Below are 16,482 nucleotides of genomic sequence, written 5' to 3'. Positions count from 1 at the left end.
ACAAGCCCCAAAGGGTGGAGTGCGTGTTGGGATGAGGGCCACCCATGGGTCCCCTTGCTGGCTCCAGCAGTGTGGCAGGTTTTTCTGTGCAGCTCAGGGAGATCCTAAGTTGGCGGACAGCTTTTAGGGCCCAGAAAAACCAATAAAAAAACTGAATGAATTTGTCTTCCTGGGCCATCTATCCAAGGGCCCAGCCTGCACAGACCCCACAGGGGTACCTGGGGGTGGGCACTGGACAGGCCTCTTGAAGGGGCAGGGATTCAGCTTTCCCAGTGTTCCCAGAAGCTGGTGGTGCCGAGACACAGCAAAGTCTATGGGGGCTAGGCCACAGCCAGCTACAGACAGCCCTGTGAAGAAAGTTCCCTGGAGCCAACACTCCCCTGTTCCCTCCGCACCTGATGCCCACCTCCCAGGGCCCCGCTGTACCTCAGGGCAGACCTTCGCCACCACCCTGTATCTCCGCCCCCCCCCCCAACCCCCAGTAGTATTAATAACTGTCATTTACTGAGAGATTAGTTTGTACCAGGTGTCATGCTGGGCATTTATGTATTATGTGAGTCTATCTTCATAATAATTCTGTGAGCCAGGTAGAATTATTAGACATTTGACAGATGAGGAAACTGAGGATGATTGAGTTAAGCAACTTATCTACACACCTAATTAAGTGGCAGATGTGAATTCAGATCTTTCTGATGCCAAAGCCCCACGCTGTTTATCACATTATATGGCCCCACTCACCCTGCCTCAACTGCTGTACTGCAGTTGGCCCCCAATTCCAATCTGCCCCCTTCTGGAGCTGCTCTCCCTGAGGGGCTGCAACACTCAGCATCCCCAGTCACATCTAGGGCGGAGGCACCGCCTTCACTACAAGGCAGGCTCCAGGGGTGGGGCTCTCCGAGGAAGATATTTTTGGACTGTGAAGGCCCCACCAAGCCACAGAGTAGGCTCCCCGCCCGGTGGCCTGTCAGGTGGCTCAGCCCTGTGGACCCGAGCCTCCTGGGGCCGAGGGAGTGGAGTCTTCTGCACAGCACAGGGCCCCGAAGAGCTTTTCACAGCTTCTGGGCATCGGGAAAGTGCATGGGGTGCAGGCCTGGGCAGGGAGGTTAATTTGGGGAAGGAAGAAAAAGGGAGAAGGACTGTAGTGTCAAAGCCTCAGGAGTCCCCAGCCAGAGCAGTTCGGACATCAAGGACAAACAGACGGGCAGAGGAGGCTGGCTCTAGGGGAGGAGATTTATTTGCTCCGTGGCTCTGCGGGTGAGATGTGGGGGACACAGGACACAGGCAGAATCCTTGCCACAGCCTGCATCTCCTCAGGGAGCAGGGCAGCCCAGACGCCAGGCCCCAGGAAGGGATGGTAAGCTTCTGCTCCCGCCATGGTGCTCTCACACAATGCCATCGTAGCCCTGCAGGCCACACTTCTTGCCAGCCACCTGGCAGCCAAACCTCAGCGCCTCCTGTATGCTCTTCCCTAGAGGGAGGGACACATAACTGGGTCAGCCTGGTCTTGGGGCAGAGGTGGCCCCCAGCCCTGTCCCCTCCTGCTGGGTTACTCACCCTGGGAGAGACTGAAGATGACGGAGGCATTGAAGGTGTCTCCAGCCCCCAGAGTATCCACCACCCGGGGTGGGGGGAAAGCGTCCGAGTGGATCAGCTGTCCGTCGGGGCCCAAGGCATCAGCGCCCTCCTCAGCCCAGGCACAGATGAGTGTAGCCCTGCAAGCCTCTCCGCTCAGCTGGTGGTGTATTTGTGCCCCTCGCCCCGGACCCATCTACCCCCGCCCCTGGGCAGACCCCTGGAGTCCAGGTTCTTGCACTCCTCATATCCTCGGGCCCCTTCTTGGGTTCCCCCAGCTCACCCTTTCCTCACACGGCCGTACAAGCCCCTCAGTGCTTCTGCTGATGACCAGAACCCAAAGTGCTTGGCCACGTCTTTGCTGACAAACACCTGTGGGCAGTGGGAGGGAGGCTGACGGTCACTTCTCACTCTAGTCCCAGCTCTGCCCCTCACCAGCAGCAGCCTAGTGTTGCCCCTATATTGTAATGACTCCCCCAACACAGCCACATAAATCCCAACATAGCACCTCACTATCCCACAGGAACACAATTTTTAAAAAAACTGTTTATGACATACTAGAATTCAGCCATGTCAACTGTGACACAAAAGCCCTGGTCTATTTTTTCCTGAGTATAGTGCCAACAGTTAACATGCTTGGCTGCTAACAAAAGGTTGTAGGCTCAAGTCCACCTAGAAGCACCTCGGAAGAAAGGCCAGGCGATCTACTTTTAAAAACACAGCCACTGAAAACCCTATGGAGCACAGTTCTACTCTGACGCACATGGCGACGCCATGAATCAGAGTCAATTGGATGGCAACTTGTTATTTGTTCTGAGATCAGTGAATTTCCTCCCACTTGAAAACACAAAGAGAGCCTTGTGTGCCATCTTGGGGTAAAATCTACCACTGCCAAGTTAAACTGTGCCCGCCTTCCAGAGAGTTTTTTTTTTTTTTTTTTTTCCTTCACACATCTCTGCCCTCTAGGTTTCATCTGTAAAACAAAGGCATAGAGGTTCCAGAGCTTCCTGGACACCTACTACACCTTAGAATCACTAAAGGAAGTTTTGTTAAAAACACTGAAGCCCAGGCTTCAGTAACAAACTAGCAGGTGGGCTCAGATTTCCACATTTTTAAATGTGCAGTCAGGGTGGGAACCAATGGACTATGGTGCTAGGAGTGTCACTCAAATTCCACATACATCCCAGCCCTGCCCACATTTCCCTTGTGCAAGTCCCCTTCCCACGCTTCCCTAGTCACCTAGTGGCTCCCACAACTCACTCTCCACCCGAGTTGGAAGGAACCTCAGAGAGCAGTTCATTTTATAGAGGAAAAGACTGAGGAGGCCCAGAGACGAGATGGCTTCCAGACGGGATTACCTGGGGCTGACTGTCTTGGCCCTGTCTGAGTCCTCTGGCTACCCTTACACTCCTGTACCCGTGTGGGATGGAGAAATTCTACTCTTTGGCCACTGTGAGGCCCGGATAGGAGCCCAAAGCTGGGGGTCTGCCTCTTTGCTTTGCCCCCATCTTCCAAAACCCCGAAGCCAGGAGTTGCCATCCTGAGTGGTAGGCTGGACAAGGGGATTCTTGGGCTCCCTTTAAGAATGAGCTGCTGCGCTGTACATGGCAAGGAAGCTTCATGGGGCGCTCACCGTGTCTCCGTAGCCAAACAGTTGGAACAACTCCTCTTGGGGCTTCTCCACCTCCACGGACACCTGGATCTTCTGCTCCGGAGGCTGCCTGGCATTGTGCTGCTCTATCCGCTGCAGCATCTTCACCTGCTCCGATGCGTTCCGGCCCTGGGGCAGAGCAGGCAGCTCAGGACCAGCTGGGCATTGCCTGCCTGGCTGGCTCATTCTTCCCTCCCTGCTGGAACTCTGAGTGAAGAGGGAGAGGGGCCAGGGAAGCTGGGCTAGAACCCTATCCCAAGTCACAAAATTCTAGAGCTGTCATGGGCCTTGGAGACTTTATAGACCAGCCCTCCCATTCACTGATGACGAGACTAAAGAATAAAAGAGACTTTCCTAAGAACCGACAATAAAGTAAATGACAGGACTAGGATTAGAACTCAGGACTTTTCCAGGTTTCTTCCCACCAGGACTCCAAAATTCCCCTCTTGGAATGAAGGTCCTAGTTCCCTTGATTTGGGAGCTAGGTCAGGCCCTCTCATTCCTGCTCCCCCAGAGGTCAACGGCCCTACAGAGCCAGACTACTGGCAGAGGTGGGGCAGCCAGTAACACAGCAAGCACGGGGCTTCGCCTGGAGCCAGCTGTGCCTGCATCCTGCTACGTGACCTTAAGTACGCCAGCAGTCTTTGTGGGCATTAGTTTCTTCACCTGAAAACATGAGGGAGGATGGAGAGGGGATGAGGGAGGTTGGATTCAGTTATCTCTAAGGTACTTCCTGTTTCAAAGAGACCAAAGAAAGAGGCAGAACAGTGGATGGGGCTGGCAAGTTGAGCCTCTCAAAATACAGTCAGGGCAAGGCTTGCCTCAATGTGGATCCATTTGAACCGAGTCAGATCGACCTTCTCAAAGTCCTTAGCAGACACGTCTGGCAGGTTCCTAGGCCACGAGATGGAAAGGACAGCAAAGAGGCATGGTGAGGTCAGCCAGAGCCAGGACCTCTAGCTGGCAGCTGGGGACCCTCTGCCTGTTGCCGCAGCATAGCAGGAAGCTGAGTGTCTACAGCACAGGAATTTCAGGCTCAGCTCTAGGATAAACCTGTCCTAAATTCCCAACCACTCCTTGCCTCACTCAACTCCATCTACACAGGGGCCTGAAGGCAATTTGCTAGGTTGCTCCTCCCTGCCAGACAGGCGATCCTGCGTTTCAGATAGCGAGATTATCCAAAGGTAAACTCAGCTACGGTTAAGCGTCAAGGGGCCAGGGTCCTCTGTGCCTTGGAGACCACATCTCCCAGAATGCTCTAGGGACACCAGAGACCACAATTCCCAGAGTCCTCCTTGCCAGCTGCACAACACAGCTCCCAGCATGCAGTGCCCCGGCAAACTACAAAGGCCGTGGCAGCTCTGGCTACACTGCTTCGAGCTCGGGTCTGACTCAATGCGCTTTTGGCGTCCCAGTGTTGAGCGCTTGCTTGTGGCACCCACAGTACCACTGTCCTGAATTTGGTAGACTGTCACAACCCTGAGGTCAAGGTTGGCAGGTGAGGATGAGTTCATGTCATGTTTGGCTTAAGCGTGGAATCCCGGGAAGGGTCTGCCTCAATCCTCCTCTTAACAAGAGACCTACACACAACCGGTGTCCTCCCCTCCATGCTCTGTGGCCCAATCCCTTGTCCACTTAACTAGCTGTGTGACTTGGGCCTTTCTGAGGTAAGTGGGGCCAAAACCCCCAGGCTCACAAGCCTACTGGATTTGGAGGTAATGCATGGGGTAAGGCCGGCAGGCAATAAAACATCTCTTTTCAGAACTTCCTGTGAATGCCTTTATCATGTTCTTGATCAAAGTTGCTACAGATTGTTGCTTACTGAGCAGATGACTAGGATTGCCCAATCCTAGTCAAGGTTGCCTCTAGGACATATGCCTGCCCACTCACTCACTGGGACACATGGAGCCCAGAGGCCACTGGTCACAAAGCCTGTCCTGGGGTGACTGCCCTTCTCCCCCAGGTCCAGTGGTCGTGCCAGGTAGTAGGGACAGCCTGGACCCCAGGGTAGCTGGGCTTGGGCCCTCCCAGACCTAACACAGTACCTGTCACATACTAGGTTCTCGGTAAACGTTTTAAACCCCTGAGATTCTTCAGGGAGGAATTGGTGGCGGCGGGGGAGGGATGAGAAAGGTCTAGGCCCACAGGCCCTCTCCCCAGTAACTTGGAACCCTGAAAGGACCCCCACCCCCCAATCAGACAGCCCTGATCTGCTGACCCAGATGTTCCCTTTCCCTCTCCTTCAGCAATGGCTGCAAATTGTGTGTGGAGCATTTGGTCTGGCCTCATTATCCTGGGACCTTTGGGAGACTCATCTCCCTTGAACACCTGAATCCTAGCTCCTTGGTGCCATGCTGCAGGCTAGCAACTCTGGGGCTGACCCTGGAAATCCCAGTGGACCCCCGGCCCTTGAGATGGCTTGACTCACACCCCCCACCCCTCTGTCCTGAGAACAGTTTCCCTACATGCATACCCAGCCTGCTGATTGGCTAATTATGGAGGAATAACATCGTAAATTACGTTTTGTACAGGCCTGCCTGCCCATCCTTGGTGCTGTACAAGGCCAAGTTGCCAAGCAGAGCAAAGGCCACCCCTTCCCACCTCACTTCTCCCCTAATTGAAAATAATTCAAAAATCACTGAATACTTTGGTGTGGGGGCAATTTCTGGTACAGAGAGAGACTGCAGGGGGTGGGTAGTCGGGATGCCCACAGCGACGAGTGAGGCCGTGAACTGATTGGTGGGCTGTGGCAGGGTGAGGCCAGGGGCCTTACGTGTCGTAGAGCACAATGGTACGGGAGCCATTGGAGTTGTTGACGATGCAGCAGGACAAGGGGGTCTCCCCCATGCTCTGCCAGGCCACGTGAGACACGTCTATGCCCCGCCGCCTGAAGTCAGCCACCAGGAAGCTTGGGGTGGAGCCCGAGTCAGGGAAAGGGCAAGGAGACACAGATTAGCACCTACAAGTGGCCTAGACCTCTCACAGGTGATGAAGGGGCTGCTGGAGAACTTGGGGCCTCTGAGAGAAGGGTCCTGTTCTTGGAGTGAAGTGACGGCGGCGGCAGCTGGCAAGGTGCAGACAGGTATACAAACCTGTAGGCGTGTAGGATGGTGCGGCTGCCCTTGGCCTCGTTGATGATGACCATGGAGACGGGGACAGAGCCCATGGTCTGAAAGACCACGTAGTGCAGGTCCACAGAATAGCGGCGGAGATCATCCAGGATAAAACTGCCAGAGCGGAGGAACCCAGGGGGAAGGTGCAGTTCGACAAGGGTTGTGGGGACTGGAGGGTAGCTGGCAGGGCCGCTAGGACCCTGAAAAGCAGGGATGCAAACGGAGGAAGACTCAGAGGGACCTGGAAATCAAGGCCCTGTCCTAGAAGGGTCACGGGCTGTGCAAGGGGGCAGGCATTTGCTCCAGTTCATAAAGCTAGATAGGGGTAGGTTTGGGGCCTAGACCCTGCACCCTGTTTGAACCAAGCAGGTAGTGGGCACTGTGGCCTGTGTGAGTTTTATGCAAGGCCCAGGCAGAAGTAGTAGTTAATCACCAAGGTGATACTTTGCCCCCCAGCTGCCCTCTGCATGCTTATTCCCCCTTCTAGTCCCACAGCTGCGATTCCTCTCACTCCTATGCCTGCCTCCATGATGCCCAGCCAGGAAGCGGGACTGCCCACTGCCCTCTCCTCCCACAGCAAAGCTAACCCTCCAGGGCAGTTAGCTGGTGCCCAGTGCCTCGTGCCCCTCAATATGGGCATGGCCCAGGACTCTTTCCCAGAATCCCCTCCAATCAGAGTCAGCTGGGGGGCGTCCCCTTAGGAATACTGCCAGCAGAAGAAAAAAGAGGCTAGTCCCCCCTCCCAGCCCTCTCTGGAAATGGAGTGTTCTGTGCCTGAGAGCTGACAACTCTGCGCAGCAGTCCAGCCATCACCCAGGCTGTCCTCACTGTGGCGGGACCCCACCGTAAGCAACACCAAAGCTGGGCAATCCAGAGTCGTATACAGGTGACGAGTCAGGACATATGTCTTGTCTTGCACCTCAAACCCACTGCCATCATAGCAACCCTACAGAACAGAGTAGAACTGCCCCACAGGGTTTCCAAGGAGTGGCTGGTGGATTCGAACTGCCAAGCTTTTGGTTAGCAGTGAGCAATTAACCACTGCGCCACCAGGGCTCAGCTTCCCAGAGCATTGAATACATGGTTTGATCTGCCAGATAACTGTGCGCATGAGTGCCTGACACTGGCAGGTACTCATTAAATGTCTGTTGAACAAATGGGGAGAATGCGGAGTAGGCCACCTGTTGGCATGAATGCTATGTAAAAGAGGATCCCCCACGCTGTCCTATAGCCACAGGCCTGCCTCCAGCTAGGGTGAGAAAGGGGCTGCTGAAGAGAGTTAACCAAGTGATCAGCCACTGGCCCCAAGTCCTGTCCCATCTCACGGGGTAGGTCGCTCCCGTTGTCTGCTTGGTGCCAGCTCATCAAGGCTGGGAGTGACTGTGGCTCAGGTGCTGAGCTATGGCAGCAGCCCCCCTCAAACCGGGGTTTAAAGGGCTGTGCTTCAAAGACCAGTAACCTGGCAGCCTGGCCCAGTGTCCACAGTGGGCAAAGTGTGGGCCTCACCTCCTGATAAGCACTCGCTAAGCTGGCAGCACCAAGGGTCAAAGGTTTCTTGGGCCCTTGCTGCAGCCAACCTTGAGCAAGCGTGGCCATTTACAGCTGTGGCCTGGACAGCTGGTGAGCTGAAAGCATGGCTCCTGGGCCCAGCACGTGACTTTGGGCATCCTTGGCCGGGTACTCTTGCTGCTTCAGTGAACAACTGGGGGCACGAGCACCAGCCCTGCCCCCTCCACTGGGAAGTAAACTGTGGGCTGGGCCCTGGGCCCCTGGATGCTGGGCATTCCTTGGGGAGGGGCAGGTACAGCATGTCCCTAGCTACCTCCTGCCTCAAGCACAGCCAGAAAAAGGGACTGTAGAAGGGCAAAGTCAAATCCACCTCAGAGTCTGCAGGGAGCAAGGAAGGAGAAGGCAGCGAAGCTTAAGCAGGCTCCAGGGAGTGGCCAAGGCAATGAGCTGTGGAAATGAAATCTTAACAAGAGTGCCATTAACACCTGAACAACAGATAAGGGTCTGGGGTCCTGGGGCTCCACTCCGCCCACTCCCACTCATTTCTGGTGGCCACACACCACCCACCCTCCCAGGGTGAAGAGTCCTCTTCTCCCCCCACCCTCCAGGCAGCCCTCCCCTCAGCTTCCCCCTCTACTCACTCAGCAACATGGCCAGGGGCCAGTGAGCCCATGAAGGCGCAGGGGGCTCCCAGCAGGGAGAGAACGGTGCAGGAGTTGGATGCATTGCCTCCACGCTGCCATCTCTGCGACAGGCACCTGCAAAGCACAGGAAGGCCACTGGGATGAGCAGGGCCAACCACAGTGTAAAAGCCAAGATCCCCTTCAGAACGCATCTAGACCAGCCCCATTTTCTAGATGGGGCAGCTGAGGCTCAGAGAAGGGGGTGGCTTGACTGAGGTCAAGGTCTCTCTCCCCAGCCGAGGCTAAATTCACGCTCACAGTGATTACTTTCTGTCTTTTCACTTAGGGCATCAGGAAACCACTCAATCAGGCCCATCACAATTTGAGGGCCCTACTGCCTCTGGGTAATCTCCTCGGTGTACAACAACCCATCTTTCCCCCAGTCAGAGCTGCTCCCACTTGGCTGTCCTGACAGCCCGCTCCTCTATCAGCTCCAAGGACCTCAGGGATTAAGGGCTTCTTCCCAAAGGCATCTAATGTACCACCTACTCCTATCTTAGGAGAGCTGACATCAATAATACCTGCAGACTAAAGTGAATACAACAGGAGAGCAAACCTTCTCAGTACTCCCGCTCCACAGAAATGCCTTCATGGCATTACAGTGTAACGGTGTGGCCCTTATCAAGAGTAGATACAAGCACCAACAAATGACTCTTCAACTTTTACCAGACCACTAAGAAGGATGTTTGCCGCTATGTTGTTCACTGATCTCCATAAAAAGGACTTCTGGTAAACTTTTAGGAGTTAGCATCAGGGAAAAGTTTGAACCAGCTCTATCCATACATAACCTGTGGCATCCTCAAATTCACCTCCAGTTTCGCCAGCAAGCCCCAAGCTATAGTTGAAGCTCAAATACCATGGTTTTAAACGTTCTTTGAACGGTCTAATTGCACATACCCCTCATTGTAAGCTACCTCAAATCTTTTTCAGAAATACGTGATATAAATATATAATACATAACATTCATTTTAATATTAATTATATATATATATATATATAAAATGAACTAGAAGTAAATGCTGGTAAGAAGCAAGTGCATAGGTCTTGGCATAAAAAACAAAACTGGTCCTGCACTTTACTAGCTGTGTGTCCTTGGATTAATCACTTCATCTCTCAGTCTCTACTTGCTTATCAATAAAATGGGGGTAATGATGCCTGACACAGTCCCAGGGTTGAAATGGGAACTGGCTAAAACAATGCTATCCAAAGTCTGCTGCTTCTTATTAGAGCCCTCAATTCTTTCCTCTTCTCTCCCGCTCAGAACCCCCCAGGTTCCCCAGGCAGAGGGCACTGGCTCCCAAGGCTAGACTCTCACGGCCTCTGGCCAGGCACAAACGCGAGGCCGCAGCGTCTCCTGCTCTCCGGGCGCCGCTACCTGCGGTCCGTATCCTCCTCCGGGTACTTATCCACCACACTGATGATGTCCAGCACCACTAGCCCCACGCACAGGATCTGCTTCTCTTCCATGAGGCTGCTCCTGGAGCGTTTTGCCCTACCAGCTGACGGGGTTCCTCCTGGTTCTGCCTCTTATCCCGGAGAACTGCGTCCCGGATCCCGGGGGCTGTCCTGGCTCCTCCTCCGCGTCCGGAGCTCCTCCTCCAGGGAGCCTCCTGCAAAGGGAGGGGTGCGATGCGGTGAGGTGCACGGAATGCAGCAGGGGTCCTGCTCCCGACTCCCACCGATCCAAGCTTGCCTGGGAGCAGTCTTGGTTCCCAGCCTTCCCTTAGCAGGTTGTCTGGCCCTGCAGATGGCCACGCTTTCCACTCCTTGGTCTCAATTTTCTCACCTGTCACGCGGACCCGGAACCAATGTACCCCTGTCTAAAGTGCGGCTAGGCACTCTCTTTAATGCACAGAGAAAGTGCCGTGGAAAGTCGCCACTTGCCCCGCCTTCTTCTTCACCCGTGGCCTGACTCCCGACACCGGACCCGCGGGGTTGACTCCGCTTCGCGATGCAGGCTTGGCGCCCGCAGCCTAAACCGCGGCTCGGGGTTCTCGCTGCTATCCCGCCCCACCCCCGCGGCCCAGCCCAGCCCAGCCAAACGCTCGCCTCAGCCGCGGAATCGCAGAGTCCCGCTAGGGGAGCGGCGGTGGCCACGTGACGGGAGACGCCGTGAGCGGCGCGGCGTCTGGGCTCCCAGCGCCTCCTGGCGGGCGCCAGCGAAACTGACATGACCAGGAGACGGTCCCGCTGGAGCTCTAACCCGGGACGCACCTGGCGGCTGGTACTTCCAGAGCAACTGCGGGCAGAACCATCCCGGAGCCCGAGGGGAGGAGGCAAGCCGGCTCGGAATCTGGGGCTCCCCTCCGTAGGCCGCTCTCTGCCGCCACCCTATCCCCTGTGTACCCCTGCCGACCCTTGAACACACACACACTGGAGCCGAACGGTTTTTTTTGTTTGTATTTTTTTAGAAAAAAAAAAGTGTTTTTATTCCTGAATAGTTTAGTAAGGCCGTGGGGAGAGCCCTGGACCGCAGGGAGTCCGCCTCTAGATCGGTTGCGGGAGTGAAAGGAGCGAGGATGGGCTCCTCCGCAGTCTGGGCCCTGGAGCGAGGTCGGGAGGGGACCGCGATCGGGCCAGAAGTCTGGACGAGGGGACCCTGGAGTCCCGCCCCAGCACGCTGGGGAGGAGCCGCTCTGGGCGCCGGTACCGCGGCGCGTCCAGAGACTGCAGCCCCGAGGCTGGAGGCGTCTGAGACGGCGCCCGTCCAGGCGGGGACCCTGGGAGCCGCCTCTCCCATGGGCCCTTCAGCCGGAGTAGACACTAGGGGCCGTTGCGGCCCGGCCCTGTGTTTACTATGCCTGTTCGAGCTCCAGGTCCCCGTAGAGCAGGGCTCCGCTGAAGATGGTGAGCGGCTCCTCCGAGTACGCCAGCTGCCCCATAACCAGGTCGATGCAGACCGTGTCCCCGGCCTGCAGTGGCAGGATGAGGCTGAAGACACCCAGAGCGCCCGGGCTCGGCTGGCTCTCGGCCACCGGCTTGTTTTCCAGGCCCTCCGGCTCGTAGCCGCCAGAGTCGATGCGGGCCACGCCCAGATTGGAGCGGGAGAGCACGGCCTCCACTTTCTCGTGCCGGTGCCCAGTCAGCACCGCGCTCAGCAAGTAGCGTCCGGCCAGTGGCGCCGTAAACACGCCTGGGGACAGGGATGGCTCGTCAGTCAGGAGAGAAGACAGGTGGCCAGGCCAGGGAGGCCTCGGGGAGCCCACCCAGAACTCCTAGAGTGGGAACACTTTCGTCTTTTTACTTCTATTCCACTAGAAAGTAAGCTCCACGACGGCAGGCAATTTTGCCTATTTTGTTCAATCTGCATCCTAGCGCTTAAAACAGTGCCTGGCAAGAGTAGGCCCCCACTAAAGGTTTTGTTGAATGAATGACTCCTCCCCCTCTCCACCCCCAACCCAAGTGTGGTGAGAATGAATAAATGAAGGAAGGAGTAGGGGTCTCCCCAAATCAGAGAATGAAAAGATAGGCATTGTCTAAAGAGGCAAGAATGATAAACTACCACTGCACAGCCTCACCCAAACCCCCACGTGCCCAACCCCAGGCTCCTCCCAGGCCTACCTGTCTCTGGATCATAGTAGCCCCCATCGTTGAGCAGGACTCTGTCGAAGGGGACTGTGCCCGGTTCAGACCGGGGCAAACTCAGGGCAGCTGAAAAAGCCACCCGGGGCACAGAGACTGCTGGTGCCCCCTCCACACCTGGGTGGGGATAGAGTGGGCATTCGGGCAGAAGTTCTGTGCAGGGCCACACAGGCCCTTCCCCTCCCGGACCTCTACCCCCAGGCTGCCTGAGGCCTTCCATCCTCCAGCCCCTGGTTCAGGTTCCACCTCCTCCAGGATCTGATGAGAGAAACTTACCCTGTTCACCTTGGGGACCTGTGGAAGAGGAATGGGAGCAGTGAGAAGGAGGCCAGCTCTCACTAGGTCACTGAGCAAACACCTGCTAAGTCCCTCCCACTGTGCTGAGAGTTGTGAGGATGTCAAAGCAGGAATGGGGATATCGAGAAAAGGAGGAATAGGTAGGGTCCATGCTGTACAAGTGCTGGGCCATGAGCCCTTGTCCCCCCACCTTTCATGCCCTAGATAGCCCTTGTAGGCTCAGCCTCAGTCTTCAATACAGCAGTGAGGCCAATGTATCCAATTAGTGACTGTCCAGCTCCTAATCATTTTCCTCCCACTATCAGCCATACACTTGTTGCCACTGAGCTGATTCCGACTCACAGTGACCCTAAAAGACAAAGTAGAACTGCCCCATAGGGTTTCCAAGGCTGTAAGACTTTATGGAAGCAGACTGCCACATTGTTCTCCCGCGGAGTGGCTGGTGGGTTTGAACTCCCAACCTTCCGGTTAGCAGCCGAGCACTTAACCACTGCACCACCAGAGCTCCTTATCAGCCATATAGGACCCCCAATTCCTCACCCCTTTCCTCCCTTCTCTGTCAGGTTCAAGGTGAAATATCAAGCCTGGGGCTGCCCAGGAGGTTCTCAGCCCACCTACCTGGTGGTCCGGCAGGCCCCTCTTGTCCATCCTTGCCTGGAGGTCCTGGAGGTCCGGCAGGGCCTGGAGGCCCCTGCACCCCAGGAGGCCCTGGGGGCCCAGCCTCACCTGCTGGCCCTGTAGTGACAAAACTACGTTGAAGGAGAGCCACACAGTTCTCAACAGACAAGGGAAGTGGCAGCTCTATGCACAGGAGACGGATGAAGCAGATGGGGCTTTGCAGACTTGTGGGGAGCGGAAGCCCCTCAATGCCCATACTGGATACCTGGCAGAGCAACATACCACCTCCACCCACAGGCCCATCTGAGCATCCAGAGGGAGGACAGGGAGCTGTGACCATCTCTTATGGAAAAATTGTTTCCCCTGGGACAGAGGCTGGAGCAGCAATGCATGCTGGACAGAGCAAGGAGAAATAGATGAGATCAAGGTGGGCTGTTGTGGGTTGAAAAGAGGAGAAAGAAAGGGCTTGAAAAGGGGCTCCGCCTGCCCCACCCAGGCCTCCTCTTGCCCCCTCACCAGTGAGGTCCGTCAGGCTGAGCTGGTGTAGCCGGTCCTCCAGGATTAGCAGGGAGTTGTTGAGGGCACCGAGCCGCCTGCCCAGGCCCGCCTGCCCTGCCAGCAGCTTCTCCAGCAGGGCTGCCTGCGTCTGGCTGGTGCTGTTGGTTTCCCGTAGCCCAGCCCAGAGCCCAGCTACGTGCCGGGAAAGGCCCTCTCGTAGGCCCTGCAGCCCCCCAGCTACAGTGTCCAACCGCTCACAGACTCCCTCAAGACGGCCCAACCTCCCCTCTACCCCAGGGCACTGGCCAGCCTGTGGCTGTCGCTCCTCCAGGCTGTGGAAGCGCTCCTCACTCTCTGTAGCATGCTCTGTGGCCTCCTGCTGCAGCCTGTTAATCTCAGAGATGATGCGGTCCTTGGTGGCTCCCAGGTCAGCCAGATCAGCACCCTGGCCCTCCACAGTGGTCTGCAGCTCGTGCAGTGAGTCATTGAGGGAGCTGAAGGTGAGAATGACCTCGGAGAGCTCTCCTTGTAGGGCCTGCAGGGCTGAGCCTGAGCTGCCCCCGAACACGCTGAAGCCGTCCAGTGGCCCTCGGCTTGGTCCCCCAACACCCGGGCCAGCGCCAGGGCCCCGCGCGGGGAGCAGGGGGCAGGAGCAGCGCTCCACACCGTCCCGAAGGCGGCCCAGCTCCTCTTGGACACCGCCACAAGCCCTGCAGCCCTCGTCCCCACGGGCCTGCAGCAGACCCTCCAGCTGGCCCAGCCGTGCAGCCGTGAGATTCAGCTGCAGTGTGAGCTCTGCGGCCATCCTGTCCTGGGCATCCACACGATCCTGGAGCTGACCCACAGCCCCCTGCAGTCCCTCCAGTGTGGCCTGCTGGGCCTCCCCAGCTGCTCCTACCTTGTGCAGGCCTGAGCCCACCAGCTGCAGCTGCCCCTCGCTATCCAGCACCCTGCGCTCCAGGGCACTGAGGATCTCGCTGACCTGGGAGTCCTGCTCCCCGGGGGCCCCTGAGCAGAGCTGCCCACAGGCCTGCACAGCTCCTGCCACCTGCTCTTCCAGCAGATCCAGCCGCCCACCCAGCTCCCCGCTCACATTGGCCAGCAGCCCCTCCAGCTTCTCTAGTCGGCCCCAGGCAGCCGGCAGCGAGTGGCCCAGCCCCTCAGGGTCCCCAGGCCAACCCCCCTCCTGGTCGTCTGAGGGACCCAGGGTGGAGTTGAATCGGTCTTCCAGGCGAGAGAGGCGGGAGGCTAAGCCAGTGTAGCCCGGGGGGTGGCCCCCCTGCCCGGCTGCTCCTCCTAGCTCAGTGCCTCGCCGGCCGCTCAGCACCGTCACCGAGCCAGCCACGACATCCAGCCTCCGCTCTAGTTCCGCCAGTCGCCGGCCCAGCTCCGGGGGACAGCATTCCTGAGCGGGCCTGCGGCCCAGGGCCTGCCCAGTCAACTGCCACTGCCGTTCCTCCACTGAGGCCAGCAGCTTCTCCAGTGCTCGCAGCCGCTCCCGGTCTTCTTGCTGCTGCCGGCGGAAGCCCTCCAGCCCCACTAGGCACACAGAGCAGGACTCCTGCAGCCGCCGCTCCAGCTCCCGCAGCAGCTCCTCGCTGTGGCCAGGAGGGGCTGGGGCTGAGTCCAGGGTGCTGCCGCCACCACCACCGCCACCGCCATGATGGTTGTTGAGGTGGCCCAGCTCCTGGTCATGGGTGGAGACGCGGTTGTCTAGGAGCTGCAGCTGGTGCTGGATCTCGTTGAGGGTTTCGTGCACGCCAGGGCGGGCAGCTGCATCTGCTGGCTGCTGCCTCCCATTAAAGGCCGTCTCCACAGCCTTCTGGACATCTTCTGCCAGGCGCCCACTCAGCCCCTGAAGGACACCCCGAAGGCCTTGCAGCTCCTTTGTCAGGCTCTGCACCTGCTCCTCCAGATGTTGCACCTTCTCTGACTCCCGAGGACCTAGGAGAGAGGGGAAAGCATAAAGCAGAGGGCTGGACCTCAGAGCTCAGTGCCTACCTCTGAATCTGCCACTCCGTATCTGTTACCTCCTAGGCTCTGCTCACCCCAGCTCCACAGAGGACAGAGGGCCTAGGCTGATTCTGCCGCAACTCAGCTGGGTAACTGGGCAAGAAGGAAGGAAACTCCATTCACTAAATGCTTCCAGACCAAATTTGTGCCATGGCTTTTTCCCCTTACAACACCTTCACTGGGCAGATACCATTAACTCTTCCCACTATACACTGGGAAACAGAGGACCAGAGCTAACTGGGCCATGGGTTACAAGTTTAATAAGTGGCAGAGCCAAGTTACAAACCCAGGTCACCTGCCTGACCACCGAGGCCATGTCCTCTCCACTGTGCACAGTGCCTCTTAACTCTTTGGAAACAGTTTCCTCACCTGCAAAATGGGAGCAACACTCACTATCTGTCTTCCCTTATGGGGCTGTCAAGAGGTGCAAAATGGGAATGTGGTGGGGGTATTTTGGACACCAAAATGGTGGCTATTACTGGGCAGCACTCCCCGCAACACCGTGGGGACAAATAAGAGGCTTCACAGCAAGCTTGCTGGGCTCTAGTGGGTTGGTCAGAGAGTCAGCCAAGGTGCCAGTAAGCACAGTTACTGCTATCTTTCTGGCAGGGAAATACAGCCCATCCGGAGTGCCTGGAACGAGCACAAGGGAAAGCAAGCACCAGGGACTGCTGCATTCTGGACCTGCAGTCTCCATAGGCAAGAGGGGCCTGGGACCTGTAGTCAGTTGCAGTGCATGCTAGGACTTGTAGTCTCAACTGTCTATCCCCACAGACCAAGCTTCTCAAAGGAATCCCCCTTCCTCCCACAGCTGTTCTCAACGAGGAAGGATCTTGGCCACAAGTGGGCGTACGTGAGTACATATTCTCTCTCTCTCTCTCACACACACTCTCTCTCTCTCTCTCTCTCTCTCTCTCTCACACACACACACACACACACACACACA

The 16,482-nt window shown here is 56.9% G+C and overlaps 2 protein-coding genes across 3 annotated transcripts in view; both read right to left on the bottom strand.

Annotated features, from left to right (window-relative positions):
- Positions 1-1,225: 1,225 nt before the first annotated feature.
- Positions 1,226-10,574, bottom strand: KHK (ketohexokinase). 2 transcript variants are annotated; one of them, XM_023732430.1, is made up of 10 exons: positions 10,315-10,574; positions 9,904-10,138; positions 8,487-8,603; positions 6,316-6,450; positions 5,997-6,131; positions 4,045-4,117; positions 3,206-3,352; positions 1,856-1,944; positions 1,555-1,712; positions 1,226-1,468 (listed from the first exon to the last, which is right to left on the bottom strand). In XM_023732430.1, the coding sequence occupies exons 2-10, from the start codon at positions 9,993-9,995 to the stop codon at positions 1,383-1,385; spliced, it is 1,032 nt and encodes a 343-aa protein (XP_023588198.1). In that variant the 5' UTR covers positions 9,996-10,138; positions 10,315-10,574; the 3' UTR covers positions 1,226-1,382. The 2 variants fall into 2 exon arrangements, with proteins under 2 accessions (XP_023588198.1, XP_004377661.1); XM_004377604.2 differs by lacking the exon at positions 5,997-6,131.
- A 341-nt stretch (positions 10,575-10,915) lies between these two features.
- EMILIN1 (elastin microfibril interfacer 1) overlaps positions 10,916-16,482 on the bottom strand; it is a 7,802-nt gene continuing 2,235 nt past the window's right edge. Inside the window, exons 4-8 of the mRNA XM_004377603.2 lie at positions 13,542-15,467; positions 13,026-13,142; positions 12,387-12,404; positions 12,090-12,227; positions 10,916-11,661 (exon numbers count right to left, since the gene is read on the bottom strand). Coding sequence (XP_004377660.1) covers positions 11,324-11,661; positions 12,090-12,227; positions 12,387-12,404; positions 13,026-13,142; positions 13,542-15,467 — 2,537 coding nt within the window. The 3' untranslated portion in view covers positions 10,916-11,323. The remainder of the gene's footprint in view (positions 11,662-12,089; positions 12,228-12,386; positions 12,405-13,025; positions 13,143-13,541; positions 15,468-16,482) is intronic.

The sequence above is a fragment of the Trichechus manatus genome, unplaced genomic scaffold, assembly GCF_000243295.1.
Source record: "Trichechus manatus latirostris isolate Lorelei unplaced genomic scaffold, TriManLat1.0 scaffold00052, whole genome shotgun sequence".
Classification (NCBI taxonomy): Eukaryota; Metazoa; Chordata; class Mammalia; order Sirenia; family Trichechidae; genus Trichechus; species Trichechus manatus.
This window is presented reverse-complemented; position numbering and strand designations above follow the sequence as displayed.